Source organism: Pyxicephalus adspersus, chromosome 7, assembly GCF_032062135.1.
Source record: "Pyxicephalus adspersus chromosome 7, UCB_Pads_2.0, whole genome shotgun sequence".
In the NCBI taxonomy this organism is placed as follows: domain Eukaryota; kingdom Metazoa; phylum Chordata; class Amphibia; order Anura; family Pyxicephalidae; genus Pyxicephalus; species Pyxicephalus adspersus.
The window spans coordinates 39,208,332-39,221,445 of NC_092864.1; the positions used below are offsets into that span (position 1 = coordinate 39,208,332).

The following is a 13,114-nucleotide window of genomic DNA, read 5'->3' on the forward strand; positions in this document are numbered from 1 at the left end:
TATCAGGTGGCAAATATGGATCTTCTTAATGTAAGGTTTGGTTTAAGGTGTTAGGAACTGTGGCTTTGAGCTGTTAGGCTGAATTTTGTAGTATCTCTGTTTAAATACTTCAAAATATATCTCTTGGGTTATAGAATTTATTTATATATGAAGGTAACATGCTCCTAAAAATGTGCATCTGTAAAGTGGTCAGTTGGGAAAGTAGACTCTTTATGATAGAGTTGCTGAATGTTTTTCTGTGGCTGCAGGGGGTCATCCGTTGACTATTTTAAGGCATACCCAGCTTTTGAATCACATAATGCATTGTTAAGGTGATTTCTTGCTGATCCCAGATCAGGTTCCCTCTCTATCGTGGCCTTTGTTTTCAATGCGTTGGGAGCAGTGAATAACACACAAGCAGCTCAAGCATGCAGTTATATCACTTCTCAAAACTTTAATATCCCATCGCAATTTATATAGTCAGACAACAAGGTGGAAGTCACTTGGTAGTTAGTCAATAACAAGAAACTTAACAACTTTGCTGAGCAAGATGTTTCAAGGTAAAAAGCCTCAAGGTAAGGATGGATCAAATAGTGACCTACTGATAAGGAGGATATAACTAGTTTTCACACAACTCGATTATCTGCAAAATATAGCCAACAACTTAAGACTCCGCAAAATTACATTACTTACAAATATATATATATATATGTGTGTATTTGTCTGTTACTCCTCGTGATCATTCCATTCACACAAGATGTATGGGTATATAGCCTTCTTAACCCTAGAAGCTTTGAGAGCAGCTTTTACAGATTTAACCTTCCTGGTATGATCTTAACTGTTCTTAATTTTTGTTTTTTTGGTCAATTTTCTGAGATCAGTTCAGGTGTATTTGACCCTACTCCTTTCTTGCATGACTTAAAAAGGTAGGTTGCTGTATCTAGTCATTAATTTAACTGATTAGTTAAGGAAGTTATCTAAGATTTCTGGTACAGATAACAGGTATGTTTGCACTAATTGAGCAGCTAAGGACAGTTAGATACAGGTTAAAAAATCTAGCAACCTCCGAACCTGAGGTGTGCCGGATTAAATTCCGAATTTTTGAAGGTTATACTTTATGTAAAATGAAATTACACTAAAGGTAAAGCAGAATCAACTAAACAAAATGGGGCTTCAGAATTTTGATCATTACTGAAAAGAAGCTAAATAGCAGATGGGCTGTCAGGATTATCTTGTTCATGACTTGACAGTAACAGCATCCTCCACAGCAGGAACAGTTTCATTTTATGGAGGAAAAGCAAGACTTAACAGCTGATTCTGGAGTACAGCACCATCAAAACACAAACCGCGCCTCCAGAAAACAGTGTAAATTTTGAAAAAGCGCTCTGAAATCTGTTCAGGGAAACTGAAGGATCTGTATTTTGGATGTATTGGTCTTTAAAAGGTGCTCTATGTATCCTGTGGTGTTTATTATTTGTAGCTTTTTCTGGTGACAACTGTAGCCTTTATGAGTCACATTATCGGTCTTATTTATTATCTTTTCATTTCTGTAGGGAACTCCAGCCCTTTTTCTGATACAACTTCACTTTCATGCTGGAATTTTGGAACATGGTGTTACTGAGGAAAGGTAATTATTATAGTTAATTCTGTCTAATATTTTAATATGCTAAGCCATGTATAGACATTTACAGACATGCACATTTTTTATTGGAAATTCATTTTTTTTTTTTTTCTTTTCCCCAAAACTTAACAGATTCTTTGTAAACTTTGAAACACTAGTAAGTTACGTCTTCTCTGGTCCCACTTCACCATTGGCATTTAGCGAATCTGTTCTTGGTGAACTGAATCAAAGTGCCAAGTTAATAGAAAACAAAGAACTGCTTTGGCGCATGTGGAGCATTCTGATTAATCCGCTGACTGAAAAAGTTAATCAGGTAAAATCTTGTAGTGTTCTTGGGTGTCCGTGAAGCACAGTTTACAGTTAGTATTGGGGGGGTCAAAAATATTTTGGTAATGCATTCTCCCCTGCACTACAAGGATTTGGTGCTCATTTTCATCTTGGATGCCTGTATAAAAATATTTTTTCTTGCCCTTTGTTCATCCCACAGGCGTCCTTCCCCCTATGTTTCTGATCCCCTAGAGCCTCTTGCTCCTTTGTCAGTCATTTACAAGTACCCTGACATCCTTGCGTGCAATACAGAACCAGCAGCTCTGCATTGTAATAGAGGATTCTGGGAGCACATTTACAACCCAAAGGAAAGGGGATTGTCGGCTATCTTGGGGTGAAAAAGGATAGAAAAATAAAGGTAACCTGAAAAAAGTGTTTACCTCTTGTAGTGCTGGGTAAGCCCCATTTCAAGAGTATGTTTGTCCATTCCCTGCAGTTTAACTTTTTAGGTAATGCTAACGGTGCTCAGACTGGCTAGGTATATTGGCCATTAGAGCATTTAAAGCCTGTTTAAATTTCTTATTTATAAAGGGTGCAGTGTAATGCCCCTGAAATCGGGTTGGGCAATACAAATGGCCAATCTAGTTTTCTACTGATTACCCTTAAGGCATTTTCCTTATTCAAGGAGCGGCAAAGGTCTAAATGAACTTTACAACATTGAACAGTAACTCATCTAAGTATAGCATATGTAGGTGTGTATATATTATGTCCTTGGTTTCGATGAATACTGCTTTTTCTTAAAAACCTTATACAATAAGCAAGGAAAGACTAGTGTTATGCCCTGAAGCATGAAACAAACATCTTATTTTAGATCTCATGATTTTTTTTTTTTTTTGCCCTGTAATAAATTTAAACACATTAAGTGTATATCTCCAATACATGTACATTTCCACATGTTTTTGTTTTGAGTTCTAAGAAATGGTCAGTTGTGCTAGTGCATCCTTCAAGTCCATTTCTGAAGTACAAATCATATTCCACTCCATTTTTATAACTTATTCGTAAAGGGTTTTGTAGTACAACTGTTTCAGGCTGCTTTAATATCATTGTCCTGTGTACATTGATATCTGTGCAAAAGATTTATTTATCAATGTTTTATTTTAGACTAATGAGGTAAACCAAGGCGATGCCCTAGAACACAATTTTAGTGCCATGCACGGTGCTTTAATGCTTCCTATAAGTCACATCTTCCCAGTCCCTTCCTTTCCACAGGTAGGTGGTGTAATAGTTCTCTATCAAGTTAATACCCCAGAAAATAAATTGATGTAATACAAAAGGTAAACTGACTTGTTTTATCTCTATTGTAGCCCACTGTGAAGACTTTGATGCGCACTTGGTCTGATTTGTACAAAACATTTGCCCGCTGCGCTTCTTTAGTTACTACAACTGATGAGAATGTGTGCTGTGAAGAACTTTGCTCTCGGATACTTTCATCACTTGGGGATCAGCCAGTGGTAAGCCTCATCTAATTTTTTTAAATATCAAACTATATTTGCAATTAAACCATATTTGGGTATATTACAGTAGAATTTCTGTCTGCAGAATTGATTTACTGTACATTTTTTTTCTGCCATTGTAATGCTATTTTAGCTCTGTATTGACCATCACTGCTCAAACTAAATTCTCTGATGTTTTTTCTTTAGATCTGACTCTCCCAAGGTGTACAGTTCTCTTGGCACGAAGGTAAAGTGATATATTTTCTTTGACTTCCTATGTTCTAAAAGTAAACCCCAATGTGCGGTTATCAGTGTATTGATTTTTCAATTCACTTTTAGTTGGATAAACTTCTTGGTGATGTGCTCTCCTGTTTGGGCTCTCGATACACTGGATCCTATGACAATGATCTGCTTGAAATGCTCTCACCTTTACTCTGTGCTATATTTCTACACAAGAACAAGCAGTTCCGTAACCAAGCTGCACAGTTCTGGAATGGGTCGTTTGCTAAGGCAGCCACATTGGTTTACCCAGATGAACTTAAGTAAGCAATCTTAAATAGTTTTCAACCCTATAGAATTTGATATCTAGTAACTACTAGAAATACTGTAGATCTGAACCTGAGCTGTCATGATATACTAGACTTTATTCTTCCTGATTACCAATAACCTTTGAATTGTAATATAGAAGTTATCGTGTTGTAGGTTATTCTCTCTGTACATTTTTTTGCCCCATTTATTTCAGAGATTGTGAAGTGTGCATCACAATGCTTATTGCTCTTCTCGCATTAAAAAAAAAAAAATCTGAAAAGGAGAATTTTTCACTGACCTTTGTTGAGTGCTTGTAAAAATTATTTGCGCTGCATCCTGAAAAAATCTTTACATAATAAACTTCTCAATGTGCGGATGTCTTGTTTCTCTGTGGTTCCTCTCTTGCATCCTATAATACTAACTTTCTGTAGTGATATAGGGGACAACAGATGAAAGTACTGCATGAGACCAGCCTCCTACAAACTAGGATGTCCAATATAAAGATTCTTTGAAGTAGCTGGGGGTAGGCAAGACTCTTTTGCAAGTTCTATTGGTTTTATATTTTTCAATTAGTGTTATTTTTTTTTTATTTTTTTTTTTGGTATTTGTTAGACCTTGTCACAGTACATTGTAGAGATACCTTTTGATAAATCTTCATTGTGTTTTGTCTGTGATAGAACCAGCTTTGTGTAGTGATATCTTCAGGTATGAAGAGACTAGGAATATTTATAAAGCTTAAAACCTGCTTACCTTTGTTCATCTAACATAGTGATGAGAAAGGAATTAAAGGAGTCAGTCCTGCTTAGCTAGAGTGTTCTCATAATTCATAAATTCATAAATTTGTCCTAATAAAATGCGTGAAACTAAACCCATAGAACTTGTAATTTATTTTATAGGCCTATTTTAAGTCAAGTTAAAGTGAAAACTCCCCTGTTGTTACCGGGCTTCACCTTCACCACCACGGTCGAGGAGTCAAGTGGACCGTATTCTGATAATGTATGTCATGTTTTTTTATATTGTATCTGTTGGCAATTTTTGTCCATCTTCTTTTTAAATGTATTCCTTGTGTAAACCAATCATGTATAGCCATTCCAAATGTACCCAGCACCCTTATAAGCTTGGTCCCTAAATTATATTCCATTTGTTATAATACTGCTTTTGATGTAGCTGGACAGCTCTGAGCTTGGTACAAAGATTAGCGGTATTGAGGTGAAATCCACAGGAAAGAGAGACTCCCTACTGGCCAAAGCAGAAGAGCGTAAAAATAAAGCTACTCCAACAAAACCTCCACAGGCCAAGGTAAAACTTATTTATTTTTTTTAACTTTCTGTTCTTTTGTGTAGTATTGGCTGGCTGGTGATTTTTCTCAGGATATATTTAATCACTCTTAACATATATTTACCGTATTGTACGCACTATAAAACTCACCTGAACATGGGACGCACCTAAGTTTAGATGAGGAAAAAAAATATTTTGAACACCACTGCTCATACACCCGCAGCATGAGAGCTGTGGCTGTGTCCCTGCTGCTGTCATTATCCCCAATGTATAAACCTGTAAAGTTTTATGTTAAGCTTATTATCAGCTTTCAGGGTCACCTGTGTACTCTGAATACTTTGTTTCTACAACAATCGGTGTGGGAGATATGAAAGTTTATACATTGGGGTAATGACAGCAGCAGGGATAGCTCTCATGTTGCTGCAGCTGCTGCTGGTATACGAAGGGTAGGATTATTTCACAATGCAAGGTAGGCGGAGAGCAGAACCTTGAAATAACATGAATCTGAAAAAAAGTGTAAACTAGGTAATAGAGTGTTAGTAAAGTGAGAAAAGGTTTGAACATTCAGGTGATGTTTCCAATACACATTGGTGTATTCCTTACAATGTGTATTTGTCAAAGCAAACTGGTTCATAATAATTGCCATTGCATATGAGGTTTCATTTCATGTAGGAGGATAGAGTGGTCTATGAAAAGTGATTTATTAATGTTTTTTCTACTTTGATACTTCCTTACTGTAGAATCGTTCTGTTTTATATAGGACTGTAAAGAGATTTTTTGTAACCTCTGCCACCTGGTGGCCACTGAGTGAACTGCAGCCGACCAACATTATTCACTCCATAAGACACAGACATTTAACCCCCACTTTGGGGGGTGGGGGTTTGGGCGGGGGGGATTGGGGAGTGCATCTTATGGAGTGAAAAATAGTCTATTCTTACTGACTTACTGCAGTGCTTAGAGTTGCTGAACCAGGACAAGTATGTTGGTACGTAATATAACAGGACCTAACTAAAAAGTATAAACTCCCCACAGATTTCTCATAGATGACTGAAAGAGTTTGCTACTACAGAAGGTGATTTTAGGCCTTTAGATCTTCACAAATGAAAAGGCTGATTAGTTGTCTTTTGAACGTGCTGATTTATTTAACCTTTGCGTCATAAAAGTGATATAAGCTGACTTTTATTATTGTTCATCAGTTAAAACTGGAATTTCCCTCGCCGAATCCAAAAAAGAAAATCTTGGAAGAGGAGCAGTCGGTCGATTTTGTATTCATCCCTCCGGAAACTAAGGAGAGGGTCCTTACAGAACATCAGAAAGAAGTCCTTCGAACAAAAAGGTTAATGTGTTACGGAAATCACAATATGTGGACTTTCTGTAATGCTTTTACTACAAAACAAAAATAGAGCAGGAAACTAGATAAAGACATGCAGGTTGAAATTTAGGTTTTAAAGATTTTTATCTGAAGTGATATTGTCCTATTGGCTTTTGTTCTGCATGTAGGCAAAATAGCACAGTTTCCAAGAAACTTGGTGGTAGCTACATGCAGAAACCTCTGCATAATTTATTTTTCCAGTCTGCCAACAAGCATGGTACAAATAAGCAAGCACAATAGACTAAAATTATGCACATTAGCCCTGATGCGTGACTTTGCATGAAACTGTTGCACCGTATGCCATGCCTATCTGAATTCTGTGGGTTCAATACAAGCTGGCTTTGGAGACTTGCCATTGTAATGGGTGACAGTTGTTTGATTCTCATTTGCTCTTAGTAAATTTTCTAGGGGTTTTTTTTTTTTTTTTTGTCTCAATGTACCTGCTCTTCCAAAAGTCTCATTAAAAAAATGGTATTTTAAGTGTGGGTTTATTTAAATACATTTCAAATATTTTCAGAAATGGCATTCTACCCCTTGATAAATGTGGAGGATGCCTCCATTAAGGTGATAGGGAGGAATGTCTTTTACCTAAAAAGATCAATGGCATATTTTTTTACACATTCCTACTGGCTCTGTTAAATTATGTTGATGGGAACTCCATCAAGCCAAAGCTTCAGGAAACCCAAGAGTTCCGGAATCCTGGTTGAGAATGGCTGGCCCTATAACAACCTTTTTCCCCACTCTTTCAAAGGCTTAACAAGTCAGGCTATTGAATGTGAAAGAAATATGCCATGTGAGTGTATACAATGTTTTCAAATGAGCCTGGTAAGCAACATTACTTGAATTTCTCTTCCTTTTCCTTTGTTGTCCAGGGTGGACATACCAACTATGTATAACAATCTGGATGCATCTCAGGATACCACTTTGTTCTCACAATACAGTCAGAGCCAGGACAATTCACTGTAAGTAGAAGGGGTTCTTTAAGAGGACCCTAGTATTATATTTAAAACAGATCTCTAATTTTGACATTTTATTTCCCTTTTTTTTTTTTTTTTTTTTTTTTTTTTTAGGGACAAGCCAGAAGTAATGGTTGATGCTAAAGAAAGCACTACTGAATCCAAGGTAACAAACATGTTTTGGTGGCATATTAGGTACAGGACACAGTATTTTTTTGATGGATTATGAAGACATCAACCACTTTATTGGTTACTTTTTGCAACAGTACTATTAAATTAAATTCCATAACATTTAAGTTTAGTCATGTTGAGAAAAAGCCATCAAGTAGTATTGACCCAAACAAATGGTTAGTGGTTGCAAAGGTGAGGCAATACACAACTAATCCTGTAAGTGGTCCTAGCCTTTCTATTAAATATATCATGTGTTTTCAGTAAGTAAAATTTTAGGCAGTCTGTTTTGTAGAAGCGAGGGGTGTTACAGGGGAAACTGCCTTTTGCTTATTCCAGTAAACTCCCTTTGAAGCTCCAAACTGCCTATGCTGCCTTGGCCTTAACAATCCACCAAGCTAAATTAGTTATAATTTGTCCTATCAGCATTTTTCTTTAGCAAAAGACATAATTACATTAGTTATGCACACAGTTTGGCTTAGTGAAATGAGCTTCTGGACAATTGTGCCATTTACAATATATGGCTGCAAACAGCAGGGGAGAAGCTAAAACTCTAATGCCAAAATGTAATTTCCCTATTTTTGGGTGCAATCAATCCAAACAAAGTATCACTTAGCTTGCTTTTTTGGGTCAGGTTGCTTTTTTATATTTTGTCCTATTTGACAAAATGTATACCAACTTTCTTATCTTTATGTAATTTTTAATATATATTGGGTAATTCATATTTTTTCTTTGCTTTTTAAGGAAGAAAATAATATTTCAAAGGAAAAAGTAAAGGAAAATGAATATGAACTAAAAGATTCAGATATTGGAATGTCAGAGGATAAAGTTGATAAGTCAAAATCATTGAATGATTCTGCCGTTTTAAACACTTCCAAAGAAGCTCAGCACTCTTTAAACAGCTCTACCTCTTCAGACATGGTGTTAGGAACCCCACCACCGCCTGTTAGCAGAAGACAGTCCTTTATAACCTTGGAAAAGTTTGGCGGCTCTGAAAATCGCTCTTTTAGCCCATTGTCACAAGCAAAGTTTCCAAAAGCAAAAGAAATTATTTTAGTGCCGGATAGTCAAGAAACAAAAGATAAAAAACAAAAACATAAACCTAAAGAGAATAAAAATAATTTACAAACCAAAACTGAATCACAGAATGATAAATTAAAACCAGTATCTAGAAGAGCATCAAAAACTTTATGTGAAGTGGAAGACCCAGAGAAAAAAGTTGAAGCTCCTGAACAGCATAACTTTAAACGTGGAAGTGATTCTGCTGCTGTAACCACAGAGGAAATGGACAGTGAGTGTGTGCCAGAATCTCAGCTTTCTCAGCAAGAAGACAATGTTGTTCACCATAAGGAAAATTCAGTACCGGAGGATACCATTGACTTCAAAGAAAACACACCACCGGAAACTAATACAGTAGTAAAGGCAGACACCCAGCTGCCTCAGAAAGCACCTGTTAATCCAGTTGTGTTGAGGCGTTCCTCTAGGAGACAGTCAGAAGTAATGGAAGCTGCAAAAAAGACTGACACAGAAAAACAATCCCAGTCAAAGGAAGAGCAGAAAATAGGTTCAAAAAAGACTCCACCATCCAAGGAAACTCCTGTTAAAGAGCAAAGTAAAAAGCTTGCGAAAGCAGTAGAAAAAAATGATTCCGATAGTTCCAGAAATCAAGAGAATGTACAAGATAAAATGTCAAACACTAATGATGACGAGGAAATTCCAGACTCCAACTCCAGTGAAAGGATAGAGATAAGAGGCAGATCTAGATATCAGACACGCAGATCTCTGCATGCTCTTCAGAGTGCCAATGAAAATTCTGAGTCTGATAATTCAGAACCTTGTGAACCAGCAGGCAAGCGAAAAAGAGGTAGACCTAAGAGGATGGATGATTCTAAAAAGAATGAAAAAAGTGAAAGCTCTCATGAGTCGCAGAATGAAGATTCCGCTACTTCTGATGTGGTAAAAATTAAAAACGAGAGTGAGAGTGCATCTAATACAGTATGTGAGATGGATAGCAAGAATACAGAGTTGGGCTCTACCATGGAAATCAACAAAACATATGTACTTGCCAAAATCGACAGCACTGTGCAAAGCTTAATGACTGAACCTTCTGCTGGGGACTATTCCACTGCAATGTCTGATGTATTTAGAAATTCTGAAAGTGCCTCAAAGCTGTTCGAGTGTTCTCACAAAAAGAGTCGGAGAGTCAGAAAGTCCAAGAGCTGTGACTGTTGTGAGGCATCAGGAAGGCAAGAAAAGTCTTTTATGGAATTTAAACCTGAAGAAGCTGAAAGCAAAAACAAAACCATCAATGTATCTGATGTTCAGTTCAACTGTACATTCTCTGTTCCATGTGCTGTTAGCACACCACTTCTATCAAAACGGCAAGAATTTTTCTCTGCTGTGGAGATTAAATCGGACACAGAATCTGAACTTGACCAAACAGTGGTTCCAACAAGTAAAAGTGAAACTGAGGATGTGACAGAAATTTTCATTTCAACAGCTGTAAATATGGGATCCTCAATGGAACCTACTGCTGAAGTGACAGAAATTCAAAAAGAAATGCAAGTCGATGTTAGAATTGAAAGGGAATCTGATGAAGGAAAAATTCTTGAGGTAGAAAAAGAAAGCATCTGTAAAACTTTCAATGTAGAGGCTGTTGAAGCATCTACAAGTGACGTGGCTATTATAGAACCAGAGGAGGAGCTGGAAGATGCTCAGAGTATAGTAGTGGATGAGGATGATGTTGTTGAAGATAAAAAAGACCTCTCTGCTTTACCAGAATTGGAAAATAAAGCACCATTGGACAAGGCCTCTTTTATAGACACTGCTGTAATAGACCATGCTTCTTCAAAGCCGCCTTATGAAGAAACTGAAGCAGAGGTGGACAGGACTTCTGAGTTGACTGAGGATGAATTGGGAAAAGCTGTTGCTGGGGTATCTGAAGTTAGGGTGCATGAAGTTGTTTTTGAGGAGACCCTGTCAGGGGTAGACCAAGTTATTGCAGAGACTAATGAAGAGGTCAACATAGCTACTCCCACAGAAGCTCTAGCAGAGGTGGTGGAAGGTGCTGCTGAGGAGACAGAGGTCCTGGTGGTCATTGCTCCTTCTGAAGAGACCGAAGCTGATATGGACACTTCTGTCCCCGAAGAACCTAAAGCAATGGATGACCCTGTCCCCGAAGAACCTGAAGCAATGGATGACACTGTCCCCTCAACAAAAGTAGAAGAAAGCGCTGCCTGTCAAAAATTAAAAGACATTATGGAGTTTTCTGAAGAGAAAACTTTAGTTGTAAAGGAGAGAGACCTTGAGCAGGAAAATGCTCAAAAGACTTGTGAGGAGAATGCAGTATCTTGCATCTTTCCATGTGCTGGCCTACAGCCACATATGGTCACCTTGACAGAGGGAGAAAAGGTGGATGAACTTATAACAGCTGCGGAGAAATGTGCTGCTCCAAGAGTATCTGAAAATTTGCAGGTTGTACTTGGACATGCCAACACAGATTCCCCACCTAAACTAAAAGGGGTAACATCCATGGCCCTAGCCAATGACAGCCCTAGTGGAAGCTACAGCTGGTCTCCATCTGCATCACCTTCAACCAGCATCCTAAAGAAAGGCATAAAGAGACAGCAACAAGAAATTGACACACCCTCGCCGATTAACAAGGTGAATATTTTTTTTTTTTTTTTTGTCACTTTAGCTTTCCGTACATCATTGTAGTAATTGGTTGAGTTTTTTTCCTAGTAGTGTTTGATCTCATGGCCTTTTCTTCAACAACCTAAAGTCTATTTTTTATGAGCAGATTAGGAGGGTATCTTTTGCTGACCCAATATATCAGGAGGGATTAGCAGATGACATTGATCGCCGTAGCCCCGTGATCAGAAGCAGCAACTCGCCATCTTCAAGAAGTCTTAAAATGCTAACAAATACTCAGCCGAAGGTAATAAAATGCTTTTGAGTTGTCCTGGTTACTTTTCATTTTTTAAAGCCAGTCTTCCTGACCATTCTTTTAATTCACTAGATTAACACGACTCCGACCAAAGGATTTGTTTCTCCTGGGTCTCGTGTTCTTGGATTTAAGAGTTCAAAGAAGAGTTTGGTAAGCCCTGGATCGTCGTTTGTTTCATTACAGGATAAAATAGGGTCTTGTCAAGCCCCTCCATAGACATTTGCTATCGAGATGTACATTTCATGCAATTGAAAATAACTGAATGAATCGATGTTTAGATTTCAGAAATGACCAAAGAATCCATGCCATCTCCTAAGGAAAGTGTTTACCCTGCCCTAATGAACTGTGCAACTCCCATTGATGTCATTCTTCCACAGATTACCTCCAATATGTGGTGAGAAACATAACACTTCTGAAGAGATTGCCTTTCTTGTACTAGCAGTATTTTTATTTATTTAATTTTTTTTGTAGGGCTAGAGGGCTTGGTCAGCTCATTCGTGCTAAAAATATAAAAACTATTGGTGACCTCAGTACCCTTACACCTACTGAAATAAAGACCTTACCAGTCCGCTCTCCAAAGATCTCTACTGTCAAGAAAGCTCTGAGAGCGTACCATGAGCAGCAGGTAATAACTATAAGGGATATTTTTGTTTCAGTTTTGGAAGTGAGGTTAGTTAATTTATACATCACAACATATGTTTTCTTTATACGCAAACCTATTTTTATTTGCAGACAAAGGCAAAAGGATTTGATGAATTTGCTGCCCTTGATGAGACTGAAAAGCCGTTAAATGGTCTTTATGAAAAACTATCTACTGAAGAGAAACTTGAAACAGGTATTTCTTATTTACACTCTTTTTTGGCTAAAAGCTGTGCAGTAAATTAAACTAACAAAAGTCTAAGGTGCTTTAAAATAAAATAAAAAAAAGCTGCTTTTTTCCTTTTTTGGCTTTTGGTTAGAGTAGTTAGTTAGAGTAGAAGTAAACTGAATTCAAATACAAAACTTAGTTTATTTAAGGCTTGTGTACAAGTTTTATAGTTACTTGGCCATATTTGGTCACTTGTTTCTTGCTTCCCTTTTAGACCTTCCTGAGGCATCAGCCATAGTACCTGTTGAAAAACCACCCACCCCGGACCTTCTAGCACAGGTTAATGCACTTTTTTTGCTGGTAACGACAGAGGATCTTGACAAATATTCAGGAAGTCAGCTTTTTGAAATGCAGGAAAAATTTTGCAAAAAAGTGGCTTTTAAAGGCAGAAGTGATGCATCCCTACAGCAATATACTAAATACTATGATACCCAGTTCAAAATTTTAGAATCACAGGATGTGAATTGATGATTTTGCCTGTGAATGATGTCTGATATAGTTTTTAAATCATTAATGATATGTGCATTGAATAGCCAAGAAAATGGTTAACTCTAAATTTTACAGGTCTGTCTATTTCTGGGCTCTGCTGCCAGCAAACAAGTGTCGTGGCAACCAAACCTCTTGATGGTTGTGACAAT

At 37.4% G+C, this 13,114-nt stretch overlaps 1 protein-coding gene across 1 annotated transcript in view; it reads left to right on the plus strand.

The window, feature by feature from the left end:
• The window catches only part of RIF1 (replication timing regulatory factor 1), a gene marked incomplete at its 3' end in the record, with an annotated part of 24,710 nt that extends 11,867 nt beyond the window's left edge, over positions 1 to 12,843 (plus strand). The window contains 20 exon segments of the mRNA XM_072416888.1: positions 1 to 30; positions 1,533 to 1,606; positions 1,733 to 1,913; positions 3,029 to 3,136; positions 3,232 to 3,378; positions 3,452 to 3,462; positions 3,568 to 3,607; positions 3,700 to 3,902; positions 4,785 to 4,884; positions 5,056 to 5,187; positions 6,363 to 6,502; positions 7,411 to 7,500; positions 7,609 to 7,660; positions 8,407 to 11,325; positions 11,462 to 11,599; positions 11,681 to 11,758; positions 11,887 to 12,002; positions 12,080 to 12,233; positions 12,341 to 12,443; positions 12,691 to 12,843. Coding sequence (XP_072272989.1) covers positions 1 to 30; positions 1,533 to 1,606; positions 1,733 to 1,913; positions 3,029 to 3,136; positions 3,232 to 3,378; positions 3,452 to 3,462; positions 3,568 to 3,607; positions 3,700 to 3,902; positions 4,785 to 4,884; positions 5,056 to 5,187; positions 6,363 to 6,502; positions 7,411 to 7,500; positions 7,609 to 7,660; positions 8,407 to 11,325; positions 11,462 to 11,599; positions 11,681 to 11,758; positions 11,887 to 12,002; positions 12,080 to 12,233; positions 12,341 to 12,443; positions 12,691 to 12,843 — 4,969 coding nt within the window.
• Between the last annotated feature and the right edge of the window lie 271 nt (positions 12,844 to 13,114).